General features: G+C 36.0%; 1 protein-coding gene across 2 annotated transcripts in view; it reads left to right on the top strand.

Moving 5' to 3' along the window:
• Positions 1-19,280, top strand: part of LOC139732132 (uncharacterized) — a 113,654-nt gene that overhangs the window by 79,958 nt on the left and 14,416 nt on the right. The window contains exons 1-8 of one of the 2 annotated variants that reach the window (XM_071643005.1): positions 2,493-2,604; positions 14,191-14,295; positions 15,374-15,430; positions 16,281-16,333; positions 16,680-16,884; positions 17,536-17,721; positions 18,386-18,583; positions 18,992-19,189. In XM_071643005.1, coding sequence (XP_071499106.1) covers positions 14,256-14,295; positions 15,374-15,430; positions 16,281-16,333; positions 16,680-16,884; positions 17,536-17,721; positions 18,386-18,583; positions 18,992-19,189 — 937 coding nt within the window. In that variant the 5' untranslated portion in view covers positions 2,493-2,604; positions 14,191-14,255. Of the gene's footprint in view, positions 1-2,492; positions 2,605-14,190; positions 14,296-15,373; positions 15,431-16,280; positions 16,334-16,679; positions 16,885-17,535; positions 17,722-18,385; positions 18,584-18,991; positions 19,190-19,280 lie in introns of those variants that run through there. The other variant, XM_071643006.1, reaches the window with a different exon arrangement.

The raw sequence follows: 19,280 nt of genomic DNA, 5'->3' as shown, positions 1-19,280 counted from the left end.
GAAAATGAGGAATGAGACTAAATGTATCAATTTGCAACCAGGAAAAAAAAAAAAAACTTACTGACTGGGTTTATAAAAAATATGTATATATATATATATATATATATATATATATACATATATATAAGTGTGAGTCGTGTGTCTTCAGCTAATGATGAACCCCTGGGTCGTCGCATCTTTTTGGAGTGTGTATGTAAACGAGAGTAAGGAGGCGGTAGACGTTGTTTAATTCTCACAAATGATTTTACTCAAGCTTTTGGGCTTCCTGCCCTTTGTCAAGACTGGGGACAAGATACAAAAACATGGATATCATATACACAAATAGAAAATAATAATGATGATCAAAACAATAGCGGAACTGATAACTACAGTGAAAGAGGCAGAGACGGCAGGGAATAATTACACAGGTGGGAGTGTATATATGCATCAATCATGCATAATATAACTTGCAGATATACAATCACAAACAAGCATACAAAATATAAGCATTTACAAATACAGTGTACGTATGACTAAACATCTGCACACACACAATGGTAACGGAAGTGTGCGCACAATTACACAGTCATGTGAAACTCCTCGCGTATGACAAAGCAGGCAACCATATAAACAATAACGGCAATTAATGAAATCATAATATTTATTAAATCAAGGAGTGTATGTATGAATAAGCGGAACATAGGTACACACAAAAAGAGCACATAAGTAGCGTTCTTAACCGGGAATGAGTGTGTAATAATGTGACGGCATGGAATAATTACACAGGTGGGAGTGTATATATGCATCAATCTTGCATAATATAACTTGCAGATATACAATCACAGACAAGTATACAAAATATAAGCATTTACAAATACAGTGTACGTATGACTAAAGCGTATTTAGTCATACGTACACTGTATACGTACACTGTATAACGTCTACCGCCTCCTTACTCTCGTTTACATATACATATATATATATATATATATATATATATATATATATATATATTTGTATATATATATACTAGGTGTTTCAAAAAACATTTCCCACTTTTGATCATTAATAGCTCAAAAACTATTCATCCGATAAAACTGTCATTGATATGAATAATAGCTGAATAGTGTACAATTTGGTTGAAGATAATTTGAATGTGAAAGCATAAATCAGTTTCATTAAATCTAAGATTGATTTTGAAGTAAGGTTTCAGATTTTGGTCAAATTTTAACCCTCTGTACAAAAATGAACTTTGCACAGGAACCAATGATGTGTATGTGAGTGTGTGCTGACAATGGCCCTGAACAACAGACATGCCTGAACCACCTGTTGACTAGGCGTCAGTCTCGTGCTCCCAGGCACATGAATGCTTAATCAATAATTCATGTGGATTGCCCTGGGCACTGCTAGTCTGGATTCATGCACGGTAAAGGGTAAACTGCATGCACATGGAAAAAGTAAGCACATGTTTCCATGTGCTTGCAAACACCACATTCCGTTCCAGCTGGCAATCATTTTCAATTTTTGCTTCACATATCGCTAAATTTGGGATATAAATAAGCATAAATGATCTAAAGTTCCTCATTTTAATACAACTGTCTACTAATTAAATAGTCTGAAAAATTTTCGCTTTTTGATAAAAAGAAATCATTTTTTGGTAAAAAGTTCAGCAGCATTTATCATTGGGGCGATATGTTTCACAGTAGATTTATTTAAGGCGCCATTTACACAAGTGTATACTCTAATTGATTTTCTTTGCTTCCTGTCACCATGTTTACGATAGAACAGAAGGTATTCATTGTAATTTCGTTTTTCAGAAGTAGGGAGAGCACTGTCGAGACCCAACGACAGTATCGGCGGGCGTTTGACTTTACACAGATACTGCCAGAGGCTGAATAAAGACTAGTTGTGATAGTGGAATTTCTCATGAATAAATAACGAAGCATTCAAACCCTAACCATTGTTTAGGACCATTGTCAGGGTGTTAACCACACACTCCCATACACACCCAGTGAAATTTTGTACAGAGGGTTGAAAATAGAGCAAAATCTGGAACCTAACTGTGAAATAAATCATGGATTTCATGAAACTGATTTATGTTTTCATATTCAAACCACCTTAAACCAAATTGTACACTATTCAGCTATTACTCATATCAATGACAGTGTTATCTGATATATAGTTTATGAATTATTAAGAATCAAAAGTGGGAAATGTTTTTTGAAACACCTAGTATATATATATATATAAAGAGAGGGGAGGAGCGGGAGAAAAAAAAAACAAAGAGCACTGAGGGGAAAATACGTCATAGGGGAAATCCCCCTTCGGACGTCCTTCTATATGCTTTACAGTTTGCATTTTCAAGTACATGTACAGCCTCACCCCTGCCGTTGTATACACAGCAGCCAGTGTGGCAACAGTTTCCGTACGAGCATGCGCAATAGCGCGGACCATCCGGACTGTGTAAGCCGGTAGTCTACCTATTGTAAGTCCTTCTTGTTCTGGTGGTGGTGCAAACGTTTTCGCTTGAATGGCTACATTGTTGATTTCACTTGTAAATTGAAGTAAAGTTTAGATTAAAAGATTCGCCCTCAAGAAGAAGATATCCTGAACGACTCTCTGAAGGTCAGTACTTAATTTCATACAAAATTTCCCTGGTCCTTCCGTGCCTGTTGGTCATATAAGCTGATTTCTTAGCGAAACCGTATACATCATTATGTGTGGAAAGCATGAACATAATAGCAGTTGTGCTGGGAGTTGGGTGCGCGTGATTTAAGCATGCCGAGGACTTGTGTAGCCTGAAAATTTCTTGCCAACGACAAACTAAGATTTTTCAAGTGTTGATCGTGAGGATCGTTCAACCTAGCAGGGAACGTAATGATGGGAAGATTTTCTTCCGTAACAATAAAACTAAATAAACAAAATAATTACATGTAGTGGGAAAGATATGACATTAATACAACCTACACGTCTGTTTTGTTTTGTTTGGGTGCAAAGAGAATAAACGGGCAGGGAGATAAAGGAGCGAGCCAATTGTTTAAGCGAGAGTTATAAGACAATGTATACAGGTATTTGCACATTTGCGAACGATTTACCGAATCAGCATATCCAATAAAGGAATACAAAAGTTCATACAAATATAAAAGAATGCAAAAGTATGTCAAGTATTTCAAAGATAAGCCGCAAAGTGAACCGACTTGTACTTCTATAACGTTTTTTTTCTTGTTTCTCAATGCAATTGAATTCAATTACCATTTATTTTCATCTAACAAAATAATGAAACAAAATACATCGACTACTTTACACAAATAATGTTCTTTTATCAATTTAAAGAGACACAACATGTTTATGTGTACATAATGAATATATCTACAATTGAGTGAGTGAAATTCTCTAAATTCAGAAGAAATCATGTCCAGCCTCAAATGAGGTTCAGTACGTGAAGGATCAGTCTACCATCGTCAATTAGGAATCCCCGCTTAAGTTTTTTTTTTTTCCTTTTTTGTTATCCGGCAATCTATATTGAATGCACTTTAAGTTCGATTTCTGAGGGCAAGTTAATGCATAGGGCTTTGGAATATTCTTTGTATTGACATCTCTGATGCCTTTAAAGATTGAGTGAACACATGTGAATTGTATTATTTCTTGTTGGATACGCCTATTCTTTTATTACTGGTAAATCCGAAGCACTGTCTTCCAGGGTTAATCATACATTACGTTGATAAGGTTGGTTTAGAAGGGGAGTTGTTACAAATGTTGCATAGCAAAATATTACATAGAACAATGCTACATTAGGGAAATCAATGTCGAATAATGTTATCAAAATGATAATGTCCATTCCCTTCTAGATAGTGCTTTCTTGAATCACAAAATCATTATTTCACATATGTAATTGTATTGTTTAGGACATGTTTTCAAAGTGAAATGTCCACTGGCTCAAAGCCATTATTGATATAGGCATTTCAAATGTTCATGTGCATTGTAAGAGAGATGAATGTAATGTCAACAATACAATACGGTTAGCAAAAGGCAGTTCAATTGTCCATGTAGGTATGGAATGTCAATGTAGCACATGTCAAATATCAGACTAGGCAGTTCAAATGTCGCATAGCCAAACAAGTATCCAAATGACTAAGCAATGTCCCATTAGGGAGATCAAATCTGACATAGTGATTTCAAATGTCCACAGTCTTAAAAACTGCTTACATGGCTTATTTAAACCATATAAAACCTACCACACACACAAACACGGGTCCACACGGTGTCAAGATTTAAAAAAAGATTTTTATTGAACCTGTTGTAAAATTGCGTTAAAAAATCAATATAGCTAAACTTAAATGAATATCATGATAGTAGTGTGGCTTCCTTACGTGCAATTTATTATTTCATACTAAAGAATGACATTTTCTGGTTTGAGACTATTCACTTTTATTGTCTAAAACATAGCGGATGTCATATTTCTAGAGACTGTTTCTGGTGATATTTTGCATCTCATAGATAGAAAAAAAGTAGTTTATATACAGAACGGTCTCTCTTGTACTCCCTTTGCTGCGATTGTTCTGCAGTTCAAAAACAAATGTAAAGTTTCAGTTTTCTAAAAAACGTTTCACCGTCCTTTCAGGCTTGCCGGACGGAATTTGAAGGTGGAACGGTTTCAGAAGGGCCTATTACCCTTTATCATTTATGACCATCTTATCTTCTCTCTTCTTCTTCTTTTTTTATACTCTTTTTTCTCCCTCCCTCTTCTCATTTCTCTTCCCCATTTTTCTCCCTCGCCCTTTCTGTTTCGGCTAAAAAGTACAATTCATACCTAATAACATTCACTTCGACGGACCTGCTTTTGCATATCCTGAAAAATAGTGTTTTCAGAGATGAAATTGAAAATCAATCAAAAGAGAAACTAAGTTATTTCTGTGATGTCATTTAAATTGTCTTTCCATAATGTTGTCATAGTCTCCATAATACAATAATATGCTTATCATCGTCTTTTCGGGTCAAAGGATATTTGAATTACCTATGTCACATTTGAATTACCTATGACCGACATGATACTCTCATTGACCTGTGATGAGAGAATTTCTATTGTGTGGACATTTGACTTGGCTGTGGACTACTCATGTACCTATTTGGACATTTGATTCCCCTAAGGACATTAGAGTGACTATCATACTTGCTTCGGTACAGAATTTGACTCGGAAAACCTATGTTCTTGTGCTTACAGAGCACCATACATCAAACGCCAGACTACGGTGACAAGAAATATGAAATTCATTTAAATCTTTGCACACCTACAAAAATTTACCAAAAAAGAGAACATTTGAAGATCTTATGATCGGAATTCCATCGAATAATTCATAGTTTTTAAGAATAGAACTTTTCAGGTTCGGACTATTTACTTCCATGGTAAAAAAAAAATACAGGAAGTCACCATTCTTGAGAATCATTCTTAACTCTTTTACATCACACCACATGAAAATGTGATACTTATTTTGCTTCATTTGTTCATTTTCTTGCAATTCATAGATATTTACCTGCCATTTTACTGCAAAAGCAAAATTGCTTCTCAAGTTTCACATTTCTAGATAATGTTTCATCACTCTTTTGAATTCACTGAAAACAAAACAGTGTTCTTCAGAAAAAGGGAAAAAATGAGTGAGACTCGCTTTGTTTTGATAAAGTCATGACAGATTGTCCCTGAATAAAAACGCATTTGTCTGCGCCTGATAATGTTCATCAGGATGTTATATTCTTTAGTAATATATCTTTGCTGTGTTTTGGAGTCAAATGATATCTAAGTTACTTACGTGGCATCTGAATCACATATGAATGACGTGATATGTTTTCGTTGACCTGAGGTGACGTAAAAATTTTCATTGTGTGGATAACTGACTTGGCTATGGACATCTTATTTACCTTACAGGATATTGATCTTGCTAAATGGACATTTGATCTCCCTATTGACATTTGAATTACCTAATGTGACGCTTGATCTAATATTGCGAATATTTGACCTGGAAAACCTATTTCAAGCATCGATGTAAATTTTGATTCATACAGGAAGTATGCTAGCATCGTGTAAATTAAATCTGTTCGACTGGACTTACTTGTGAAAATCACGAAAAGAACAGTTTCTTGACTCGTCCAAGTCCCTTCCGAGTCACTTCTTCAGCTCTGTCTGGCTGGTGAGCATACACCCGTGGAGGAAGTCTGGCTCTGGACACTTTTTATCGATTCTTTTTCTCGCCGACATATAGGAAATCCAATCCAAATATAAGTTAGTGTGACAAAAAAGAATAAGGAAGTTATGACATTTTGAAGTTCCGCTAATTTCTGCAAAGCAGTTCTTTCATAGTGGATACGAATATGCAAATGAATGAGGTAACCATGCCATAACCCTCACAATTTTCCATTGATTGTGTACAGAAAATAATGACGAAAATTCAATGTTTCTGTCATTGAAGTCTAAAACATAATGTCATTCCTATAGTTGAATGACTTCAGAAAGTGATCAATTAGACATACGAGGATTTGAAAGACTGGAAATTTCAACATTTTATGTACAAACTATATGGCAAGTTGTGAGGGAGGTTAATGACATGCTCACTTTGTCATTTGCATATTCATATTGACAGTTCAAGAACTGTTTATAAATATAGCGAAACTTCAAAATGTCATAACCTCCTTATTTTATATCCGATCAAAATTATACCGTTGAACTCGTAATATTTTACTCTTTCTTATCAGATTAACTCATGTTTGGACTGAATTTCCCCTTTAAAAAGGATACCTCCCGATGATTTTCATATTTTTACATTTGAACAAATATAAACTAGTTATACTGGGTACAGAGTTTCAGAATTTATAATGATTGGGTATTAAGAATAAGAATGTTTTCGAAATTTATAACAAATTGCAATGAAGAAGGATGATGACATGGCAGCCTCAACATAAGAATGCATGAGCTGGGGCTTAGGAAGCAGAACAAAAGAAGAAGGCAAGCAAAGATTATACACAGGTGAACGTGCAAGCAAGTGGTATTGTAATGGATTTACACTGCTATATTTCTGAAATATGTGAGGCTTCTATATCATCATCTTTGTTCATTGTAATTTGTGAAAGGTTTTTCAAAGTACTATTACCTTTAACGATCGCCCCGACACTGTACAGTCATGCTAACCTGGAAACAATGAACTGCACATTACTTGAATATGAGACCAATCTGATGCAAATAATTTTCACACAACAATAGATGGATAATGTACTCTTAAATGAATCCCACAAGGATTGGAACAATCATTTCCCAGCATTCCCACTGATTCCCACTGATCAGTTACTAGCCATCCCCTTAAAAATATAACTTCTTAGCTCTATATTTCAGAAAACCCCATTCAATTTGGTTAAGCAGTCACAGAGAAGTGTAGATTGTTGTAAAGCACGTCATGAGTCTGATTCTTTCAAGTTTAGCTCTTAATGCTCCTGGACCTGCATATTCCTGTGTAAACACAGTGAAAAGAACTTGGAGGGAAGAGATTCCTGACACGCTCTACAAAATTCCTCATTTCTCTTTGACCACTGAAGCAACTCGAATTGGGTTTTCTGTAAGATGTGGACTATGAGTTATAATTTCATACCCTGAAATTGTATTTGGAATGATTCACTATTTTTAAAGTTATCATTGAGGAGGGTCCCTTCTGTAATTTCTTCTTTTTTTGGGGGGGGGGGGGGGTGACACACGGAAGAAGTGACTCGGGCTAGTCACAAAATTGTTCTCTCCGTGATTTTAACAAGTAAGTCCAGTCAATTTCAAACTTTATTTTCACTTTTTTTTTTCCAACAGAATGTACAAAAAACAATATGATACATTTGGCATGCGAGTCATTGATAAAAGTCCAGTCGAACAGATTTGATTTACACGCTTTTATATATCAAGCATTTAACGACTTTTTTTCATGTCGCAACGTTTTGTCACAAAATGGTAGACACAAGATGGTAGAGACAATATAAGCGTATAGGAGAGTGCAATTCCGCATGCCAGAAATATTATTTGCAATCCAGCGTCTTTAAGCTTATTCTTTTTTCTATACTTTGCTTAAACTTGCCAAACAAGGGTAATTGCGATAGAAGAGAATGTTAAGTTGTGATGTAAGTAATGTAAGTTATAATATTTTTCAAGATAATAATATGACTCCTTGTTCACTTCATCTTTAGATTTTCATTGTGAAAGCGTTCTTGAAATCTCAAAGCCAACTACATTCCCGGTCAGCGTACAATTTGCTTAATCTATCTTTATTTAAATTTATGAAGGGGAGCGAAGCTTTTTTTAATTCTCAAATGAAGGAGCACGTCAACTTGACAAAGTGAAGACAAATACTTCACAGCAATGGTGAAATAATATGTGTTATATTTTGTGTACAACATGTACGCATTGAGTCACTTGACATAACTTCTGTTTTTTTCATGGGTTCAGTTTTTCCCGTTTTACGTTGAAAAGGATATGAAGTGTTGTCTTGTTCTCTGCAAATAACATGCCTACGACAATATCAGGAAATGAGAGTTTTTATGAGTCTGCTGGGTTAGCTTCCATACTAAAGAATAGATGATTAAACCACAGGATAAAAACTGAGAGGACTCGAAAATAAAGAAGCACGAGATCGTCATGACCACAGGCATCTCTTTTCGACTGTCCTTCCGCAACCCATCATGGTTTCGGTTAATTTTCTCGCAAGTCTTTCATCTATGATAGGCAGCATTAATTTGATTACGAACACATCCTCCTCACTTAGGTTTATAACGTACCATGGCTGTATTCAAGAAATAACACCATTGTCTAGTACTCTTTCTCTTTTTTTTCTTCTGTTGCATTAACGTGATTTAAAGGGGCATTCCATTCATAAATCGACAGTTCCAGGTATAGATTTGTGGAATACATTGTGGAAACTAGTACTCTAGCAATCTTAAACAAATTACACTGAACAGTGTTGATGACATAGGAGCCTAACATATTAGTGATATTTCAGAAATGTAGCAGTGTAATTCTATTACAATACCGCTTGCTAAACAAATTCACCTGTGTAGAATTCATGGATGCCATCTTCTGTTCTGCTTCCTTGAGCTCCATCTCATGCATTCATGGTGAGGCTGCCATGTCATCATCCTTGTTCATTGCAATTTATCCTATCTCAATTAAAGGGACATTACAGACGATTTTCATAATTTCACATCATATAGTACAGAAATCGACAACTCCATGTATAGGTTTGTGGAATTCATTTTGGGTCTTGAGCAGAGAAACAATACTTCGAAAAACCTTAAACAAATTACACTGAACAAGGATGATGACATAGGAGGTTCACGTATTTCAGAAATGTAGCACTGTAATTCCATTACAATACAGCTTGCTTGCGAGTTCACCTGTGTATAATCTATGCATGCCTTCTTCTTTATTTCTGCTTCCTTGAGTCCCAACTCATGCATTCTTATGGTGACTCTGCCATGTCATCATCCTTGTTCATTGCAATTTGTTCTAAATTTTGAAAGTATTCTTATTCTTCGCCCTTACTATCATAAATTCTGAAACTCTGTCTTAAGTATAACTAATTTATATGTGTTCAAATGTAAAAATCTGAAAATCATCTGCAGGTCTCCTTTAATGTAAATCCTGAAACTTTGTAGTCAGTATAACTAATTTATAGTTGTTCAAATGTATGAAGTCTGAAAATCATCCTGAGGTTTCCTTTTTATGTTCAGGCTGATATCTTATTGTCTTATAATGTAAAGCGCGAATGTGTATCCAGAGTTTGCGTCAAGTTAATTTTTCAATGTATAAGTTTGCATTATGTTATATTGCATTGTGCTGTAATGAATCATTTTGAATTTGAATTTAGTTTATTTTATTTGTTTGATTCCGTAATGATTAACAGCAGCTTTCATTCATTCATTTTGTTTTGTTTTGTCTAATCAGCTGTAAGAATGCCAATCGATAAACATTTGTTAAACTCTGTGATTATCATTGACACCTGTTTGTATATACACTACTGGAAAGAACACAGTGTCTCACAGTGTGTTGACAGTGTGTTCATATAGTCGACTATGTGAAAACGCTCGAATTTAACAGTATGAAGATAATTTCACACTGTGGCGTGGTTTTCACAGAGTGTTCATATAGTAATGCTTTGTTTCACACTGTGAATTGATGACTCACAGTGTGTTCACACTGTTAAAACGCTCGAATTCAACAGTTTGAAAAGATTTCACACTGTGTTTAAACTGTGCTTCTCACAGTGTGGGACACTGTGTTCTTTCCAGCATACGCATGTTTGTATCATCATAAATACCCGGGCACTCGGTTCATTAGGATTCCTCTGTGTAGTTCAGTAGTTCATAGCAACTAAGAAATGTCTTCAAGCAAGCACACACACACACACACACACACACACACACACACACAAATACACATACACACACAAACGGCTTTATCATTAAATCTTTGATTATCAGCAATACTCAATTTCCTCTTTGCTGTCCCCGGCTGATGACGGTGATAAAGTTTTCAATCATAGTATACTTCAGAAAACTGTGTACCGATTCTGGTTTTCTTTTTAATGACTTCCTTGTTATTGGCTATGATTCGTTCATCGCCTGTCACCTCGACATAATAATGTAGACACTATGTGAACGTAGAAAAAACAAAACAAGTAGATTTCAGATCAAGAAATAAAAAAAAATAAAAGTAATCGATATTCTTTGTATCAATTCTCAGGGGAGACACATTATTAAACAGCCCTTTAGGTGGGCGTTAAAATCAACATATGTTTTCACTATCTCTAATGGCCACCTTTATCATCAATTAACATATCTCTAATTTTTTTAAATTGTGAAACGTGGCTCAATTTATCTTTTAGGTGTCCATAATGGAGTCTTTAGCCTGTATAAACGCTTTGGGAAATAAAGAATAGCATCAGAATGAAGGGAGATTGTCTGTTAGGACATGTACAGTTATCTTAATACTTATGTACCTTAACTCTCTTTACATGTACACATACATATCTTTTACAGCTACCTATATAACTTTTCACATTTACCAATGTCAAGCTGACAGCACATGTGAATGCAACTTTGCACCTTTCAGACCATTGTCACAATGGCAGCACCTTCAAAGGTGCAACTTTGCACCGTTCTGGTCTGTGTTCAGGGATAGTTCCCCTAAATAACGAAAGGAGTTCCGGGTTTTTTAGAGGATGACCCGTCTCTTCTGAAGGATTGCAGACAAATATTTGTACTGCCTATTTATGTGACTGTGCATCGCAAAACAAACAAAAAGTCGCAGACACTAATTTTGTGTGAGGAATGAAAATAGGTGACTCAGCATAACTTGCGTGTTTCTGTGATATTAATGTGACTGGCAAAATACATCGCCAATGGTGAGGAAACATGCAAGTTATGATGAGTTATGACGGAAAGGTGTCATTCCAATGTCGTTTGTTTAACATATCAGTACTTTAGCAATTATTGACGGATGAGGTCACAACATGATTATTGGTTTGGATTTTTGGGGGTATTCAAGTAATCTGGAGAAAATTACAAGAAAAATTAGTAAAAGATGTATAGAATGTTTTTGAAATTCGTTTCTCCGCAAAAGTGATGCTGATGGTATCATAAATCAACACAAATCAACAAACATTTGTATTTTAGGAAACCTTCAATCTTATACAATGCTTTGATTCTGCCATATACTAGTACTGCAGGGGTGGGTCTGGGAATTTCATAAAGTAGAGGGCGAAAAAACAATTCTGGGGCTACTTCCGGGTTTCATCAGCTCCCAAGCTAAAAAAAGGGGGGAGGGCATCAATGCAATTTTCTAGTGCCACTATATTGAAAAATTAAAGGTGTGCATGTGCCTCTTTTATTCTTTTTATTTCTGTCATAAAAAAGGAGGCCTGGCTGGCATTGGCTGGGAGAAGTCTCACCACGCAACAACCCTATGTCATCTTAGTCACTGAAATATTTAGTGATTCCGTTTCACCGATGAAATCGCTCGATTCGCCAAACGATCTGCTTCGTTTTGGCTCTTGGTGGCTGTTTGACCATCCCACGAGCCCAACACCCACGAGTGATACAGACCTAGAGCTCGACATTGAAAAAAAAAAGTCGTGCAGCACGAGTCACACAGCCAACGAGTATACAGCCACGAGATCGAATCTAGGCACAAAAAAGAACCCAGATCGACACTGCGTACATTTAGCCCCATGAAGTAATGTCGATCTCGTGGGCCCTTTCATGTCTAGTGTCGAGCTCGTGGTCCTTAATTGACTAGTGTCGAGCATATGAGCATTATTTGCCTAGTGTCAAGCTGGTGGACCGTACGGTTTGTGGGCCTATTTTACTTCAAGCTCACGGGCCTTGTTCACTTTAGTGTCTAGCTGTATGACTCGTGGGCTTTGTAACTCGTGGATTGAATGACTCGTGACCTGCATGACTTGTGGGTGTCCAGCTCGTGACATGCACCCGCTTGTTTTTGGCTCCTGGTGGTAGTTTGATGAGTCTCTCTCTTGATTGACCATCTAATAGCTCCTTCTGCAATTGCTACAGCGGGAGGGCCTTTTCGCATCTTTTATCTTGATACGACGTCTTCCTTATAAAGTGAAATAGTATGATGATTGTCATTTCTATTATATGTGAAGAAATTAACATACACGGCTAATTTGTTTTATTGTCCTTTGACGAGTTATTGCAACGATAGCAGCAGTTTTAATATGGCTTGCGCATAAGGTAGTATGTTAGCTGTTGTTGTTTTTTTGTATTTATATATCTTTGCTTTTGGTGTGTGTTTTTTTCCTTTTAGAACCGGATTTTTTACTTGCTGGAATGACATGTCTTGACGTCAAACAAAGGTTTACTGCATATGAACTTTGTTGTCTCAGAGATTCTCTCCATCGAGAACAGGTCTTGGTTAGAATTGTTTTAAATAACGAACTAAATAATCAAAAATTGTAATTGCATTTTCGGTACCGATTGTTTGGAATGGGAAAAGCGTCACTCCCTCGATAAAAAGACGTAAGCCGTGGTCACGATCTACTTGACAAAAAGTAATCCACTAGTGAATGCATAAATCTTAAAAAAAAAAACACGAGAATACAAGTATATGTTCAAGTGAGAGCATTCACGATTGTGTGCAATGGTTCAAGATATGAGACATCTCTCTTGATAGTGAGCTTATCAGGATTTGATGAAATTCTTGTTTTAAATTTGAATTTTATTATCTAATGCAATATGATAACCTGTGCACATCCTAACAAATATGCAGTCACATAAAAAATGCAAGGATAATAAGGAACAAGAAAATAGTATGAACGCTAGTCGAGCTTGGCTCCTTGAAGTTCAGGCAGTTACAATTTTTTTTTTAAGTGTGCAGTAGTACGTTACGACGGTTACTCTTAGATAGTTATGAATAAGATATTATCGTGCTAATAAAAGCAAAATGATTAAGAATAATTCATTTCATGATTAAAATACTGATACTTGCAATATAGGCATGTCATATACAATGTCTACTGTTAATAGAAACAAAGTACATGTACTAACATTTATGGGATAAATATTTGTTCACATTCATGAAATTCTTCCGTCGAGGTGTTTTTATTGCAACTGATTGACAAATTGCCCTACATCGACATGAATAAGCACTGAACTGATCAGTATTTTAGTAGTAGCAATGACAACCAAAAAAAAAAAAATCACCGTGATCACCATGATCACGGTGATGACGGTGATCAGGAGGTCGTAGGTTCGAATCCTGCTCGAGTATGTACGCCCATAATGTTTTATCATGGCTACTACTAAAACACTGATCAATTCAGTGCTTATTTACGTCGATGTAGGGCAATTTGTCAATCAGTTGCAATAAACATTTGTTAACAATAGTTATCTCAATGGGCATGTGAATTATTTCTTAAAAGTTCTACGACAGCTTTACGAAAACTTGACCTTCATGTTTTCTTCCTAATTCTTACTGTTAGATAATTTCAAATGGTTGCACCTTGGTAAGATAAACACTTCCCCCCCCCCCCCCCTCCAACTCAACCTTTTCTTTGTTCAGTTTTCCTGGTCGAACGGTGTAAACTTTGTACAAATTTTGTTGTCTAATTTGGAAAAACGCAGAGATGAAATAAACAAAGATTAAAACAGATCTTTCAACATACTTTCGATGTCCAGGAACATCACATGCAGGCAGTGCAGAAGCAAGGAATTTCTGAACTGACTGCTGGAGCACTGAAAACATGAAAACTTCATCAGCTATTTCAATTAGCTTCCTCTTTGGTATGTGTTCGATAATACTGCATGTCGCCTCTATCGGTTTTCACGAATGATATAATTATGAATAACGCAGGCTCTTAATTGCGCTATGCTACACAAATACATAAATTGCCAGTAATTCTATTTCATTGTGCGTTAGATAAAGAGAATCGTAAATAAATATCGACAGCTCGGACGGGCACGGTTATCATTAATTGCAAGCCAAGAGGTCATTTCCCAATAATGCTTTGCCCCGAGACGAATTCAAGGGGTATCATCGAGAGCAGATATTTTTATCGTGGCCCAAAAAGGTGTGTGCGATATTTGCTTTATATACCGCACCTAACTTTCCATAATCTAAGGTTTCAATGCTTACATTCAGACACTGAAATCAAGATGTCGTGCTACCGTCAGAGAAAATACATAAAGTAAAATATAGAATTTATTTCATAATGCACAAATAATATCAAAACCCTCTATCTGATTACAGGGCAGTATAGCGAAAACTATTGACTGTACATTTGACCAATCAGAAACGAGGATTCATCAGATGAGGTATATAGTGCATGATAGATCATGCACCACTAAGTACTATATATAATTTGTACATAATGTAAAATATATAATAGATGAATTGCTTTAAACGTTTGCAAACTTTTATGAATATAAAAGTTATGTGGCATGAATACAAACAATTGTACTTCATGTTACAAATAAGCTATTCATTTTCAGTTGTTGTTCCTGTCGTCAACCTGCTTTATTCAAGCAAAAATAAGTATGTTTTAAGTGTATGTATGTGAAAATATTACCTACCAGGGCACGTAAATATTACCTTTATATATATATATATATATATATATAAGGGACAAAATGACCTTCATATATATATATATAAAAAGGACAAAATTAAATGACCTTTCGTTAATCCAGAAACGTTGACGTAGTGCGGGGAAACCTTGGTGTTCTGGGCAAAGCTTAATAATTATGAAGATTTTAGTATCTTGTAAGCAACGGACTGGCTACGCTTACGTGCTAAAGAACACATGAAAAAAAAATAGAGAGATACGGAAAGTGGATATTTCTTTCATCCAACAATCACCAGGTTGTTTGAGGACCTTGATCGGTGCAGGAGTGACTGTAAATTACGACACAAACCCAGGTATGATTCCCCTTGCCTTGTATCATTCATATTATGTAATCTATCTACGCGGTGGTTCTAGGAGGATTCTAGACAACCGTCGTGATTATCCTCAGGGAGAACGTTTCCATGAATTCCCTTCAACCTTGGTAATGTTCTCTTTCCAAGTTATACAAGATGACGGATGAAAATACTGAAGGTAGAAATGTCAGGCGAAAGTGTATACTGTTAGCATATAGATGGCAAGGTAAACGGAAAGTAACATATGGAATAAGTAAATATATATATATATATATATATATATATATATATATATACATATATATTTGTGTATGTGTGTGTGTGTGTGTGTGTGGTAAAAATTCATGGAATATTAGAAAAGACGATGAGTCAAAAAAAAAAATGTTTCCTTTCACTTTGGGATGGTTACCACTTATATCAATGTTCGAAGAAGTATTACATCTGGCCTTAAATCTGTGGTATTGTTTCAGTATGCTTTTTATCTCTTAATGCTTCCTAGGGTCCGACGACAACCAAGTATGTATTGCATTCCTGCACCTTCTTTTAATATTCGTGTAAATGAATTTGAATGATTTTATTTGAGGAGTTAAAGTATTCATGGATTTTTTTTTAAGAGACGATGGGAGCGCTGAGAAAGAAACAAAGGAGAAAGTGGAAACAGTAGGCGTGCTTCATTCTAATAAATACATCTCTGTAAAAAACTATGGTTTGGTAAAGAAAGGAGATTTCATCAAATTTAAATCCATTTAAATGATATATTCTTTTTTAAGGAACGACCATTTTTCTCAAAGGGAGATGAAGTTAATAGTTAAACACCCCAACATGATTATCATTTTATTCCCTGGCACAGACGCGATAGCTCATTTCGAGGGCAAATATGTACTGAATCCACACAAAGCAACCGTAAGTAAATCTTCTTTTATAAGGTCACTGATTTTCTTCTCTTTTTTTTTACTTTTTTTTTCTACTGTGATTTATGGGACAGCAAAATATAAACTGGTTCTTATTGTCATTGTACTTCGGCACATGATGCGATCGTCACTCGTATTCTTTGTTTGTTAATGGTCCAATTACATGAAGACTTTATAAAGAAGAGAGTAAGTCAATTTAATTGGTCATATAGATTAGTATGCTTTATACCTATTCTTGATATTTAGGTAGTTGCATTACACTAAATGCGACATTTTCTTTTTTGTTCATTATTTTTCAAGGCTGTTGTTAACTTGATTTCAAATCTTTTCTGGGATAGGTTTATATATGTTGTCGCCAAGTCAAATTCTTGGTGAAGGGCCGAATGCATAGCCTGGATCAGCTGTGGGTTTACGATGGAGTAGCGACTGACGTTGAGACCCAGAAAAAGCTGCTTATCAAGCATTATTACCATGTCGGAACAATTAACGACGCTTTGCGCCTGGCTATGATAGATTATCTGACGTCACTAGGAATTCTCGCTGGTATGTACCCTTTGTAGTAATTTGTATTTTTCTCCGTAAGTATAAATGTATTTTTACATTATAGGATTGTGCTCAGAAGCAAAGCAAAAATAACATATCTTATCTAAATGCATGATACATGACACAAAACGAAAAAAAAAATCGTTCCAGTATTTCTGATATTCAGGAAAATAAGTGCTTACTCAATAAGTACGTAATAGATTGAGCAAATAATTCAAATATTATATAATTGTCCTTGGCCCCACCGTTATATCAGAATGAATACACATATGAATATCATTATCACAAGCTATGTACTCCACTTCATTTCCCACCTATTAACCTGTCCCACCCCAAAGTCTAACCCCAACTCATCGCGTTTGCCCAGTTTGGAAATCATACTTACAATAAAAAGTGCACAAAAGCAAATAATATTTTACCCATTATCGACGTTCGATACAATGAATATACTAACATATGCAAAGTCACAAACAAGTATGCAGGAAATTTAAAAAAAAAATCTCAAAAACAGCTCATCTTTATGCTCCATGGTTCCACAACATTTTTGGAGTGCAAATGTCATTATTAAGATAATGTTTCGCGTCGCCCTCCATATCATCCGCACCCGCCTTTCGAAAAGTTCAAGCGCTCTTCTTAATTTCCCATACATAGATATTCCGTGCACCATCCCTACCTATTCCTACCCTCTGCTGAGTTCCTGTGCGCCGGGCGATAGCATAAGCTGTGACCAGACGTGTTCGTTTTCGTGTAGAACACTAGGATTCCAGTTGGTAGGCAGTGCGCAAGTGCAGTGCTGTAACAATGGAAGTTTTATACCCACCGTGCCATCATGCCAAGGTAAACTTTTCCAGTTTGAGTCATGTGCAGGAATGCTTTTCGATGGGCTCTTGTACCTTTTTACGGAATAGAATAGTAGTAACGGACCAACACCGAAGAGATGCCAAAGTAGAGAATGAATGCATGTTTAAGTCCAACAGTGATATTCATTAATACTACATTTTATTAGTTTATTCGTTAATTCATTTATTGATTAATTCATGAATCGATTCATGTCAACCCTGAAAAAGACTTATGCATGGGTATTTGTTTTAAGATTTACTGATAAGCTTTCTCACCTCAGGTGTAATAATGAGCACTGTATGATATCGTTACGCGTTACGTAACTTAATTACATTATCGACATTTTTTGTTGTTGAATGGTTCGTCATTTTCGTCCTTGATATATCGTGCTAGACTCTAAATTCATTAGTATTGACCCTACATTCTACAAGGTCAGTTCATGTTAGATTCCTCGCATTACTCTTTGTTCATATTTGCTTATTTTATATTTAATATGTCCATCTCAAGTTGACTATTTTGTGTTGTATTTCACTCTCGAAATCAAATGTAGTGCAAAATTGTATCAAATGTGGAAAATGGAACAGTGAATAAACACATCCTGAGAGGATTTTTTTATGGCTATCATAATGATTTCCGTATGTTGACTCGCCCTTTATCTCAGCTAATTCTTGCGTTGTGAGTACGTCGTCGATAACAGAGCACCTCATTGTCAAAAAAGGCAACTGCGCAGCTGGCCAACGGGTCGAAGTCGATATCGGATGTGAATTCTCTTGCGATGTCGGTTACCGGCTTTCAGGCAGTGCCGTTTCGACGTGCGGTCGAGACGGAACATTTTCTCCTCCATTTCCAACTTGCATGGGTAGACACCTGTTTGCAATCACTACTCTTACAGTGCTATTGATAAATGTGACAATACATTTATATGATTTGTATGTCTTACTGAGATAGGGCTCTGCTCAACAACAACAACAACAAATACGCTCTGGCGTATTCATAGTTTGATAATTAGTCAACTTGTCTCATGTGATCTTCAGTGCTGATTTTTAATCGTTGGTACTTTTTGAAGGACTTCTATTAATTTGTTCTATTTTAATTTTATATTTGAAAGCATAAATCTGAATGAAAGAAGTAGTTTGGGGAGGGGGGTTAAGATTTCATTTTTTCATTTCATTGGTCTCACAATATTTTTTTCCATTTGGACACTTTATCTTGTCTCAAAACAATTCTGCGTGTACTTCAGTCTACCTTTCTTTGGTTTCATATCCAGTGGACTCTTGCCTAGTCAACCCCTCATGGATAACAGACCACCTCGTTGTTCGAACGGAGAATTGCCTTGCCGGTAGCCGAGTCGTCATCGATGCGCAGTGCGAGTTTTCCTGCGACGTCGGGTTTCGTCTTTCGGGCAGCAACATGTCGACCTGTGGTAGTGATGGATCGTTTTCATCGCCATTTCCAACTTGCATCGGTAAATACAGCTTTCCATTATTGTCACATATACTAAAGGGGGGGATAGAGAGAGAGAGGGAGAGAGAGAGAGAGAGAGAGAATAGCGACTC

Source organism: Diadema antillarum, unplaced genomic scaffold (assembly GCF_040938485.1).
Source record: "Diadema antillarum isolate AM-2024a unplaced genomic scaffold, OU_Dant_1.0 seq00000400_RagTag, whole genome shotgun sequence".
In the NCBI taxonomy this organism is placed as follows: Eukaryota; Metazoa; Echinodermata; class Echinoidea; order Diadematoida; family Diadematidae; genus Diadema; species Diadema antillarum.
Note: the sequence above shows the minus strand (reverse complement) of the source record. Positions and strands in the feature narration are given on the sequence as shown.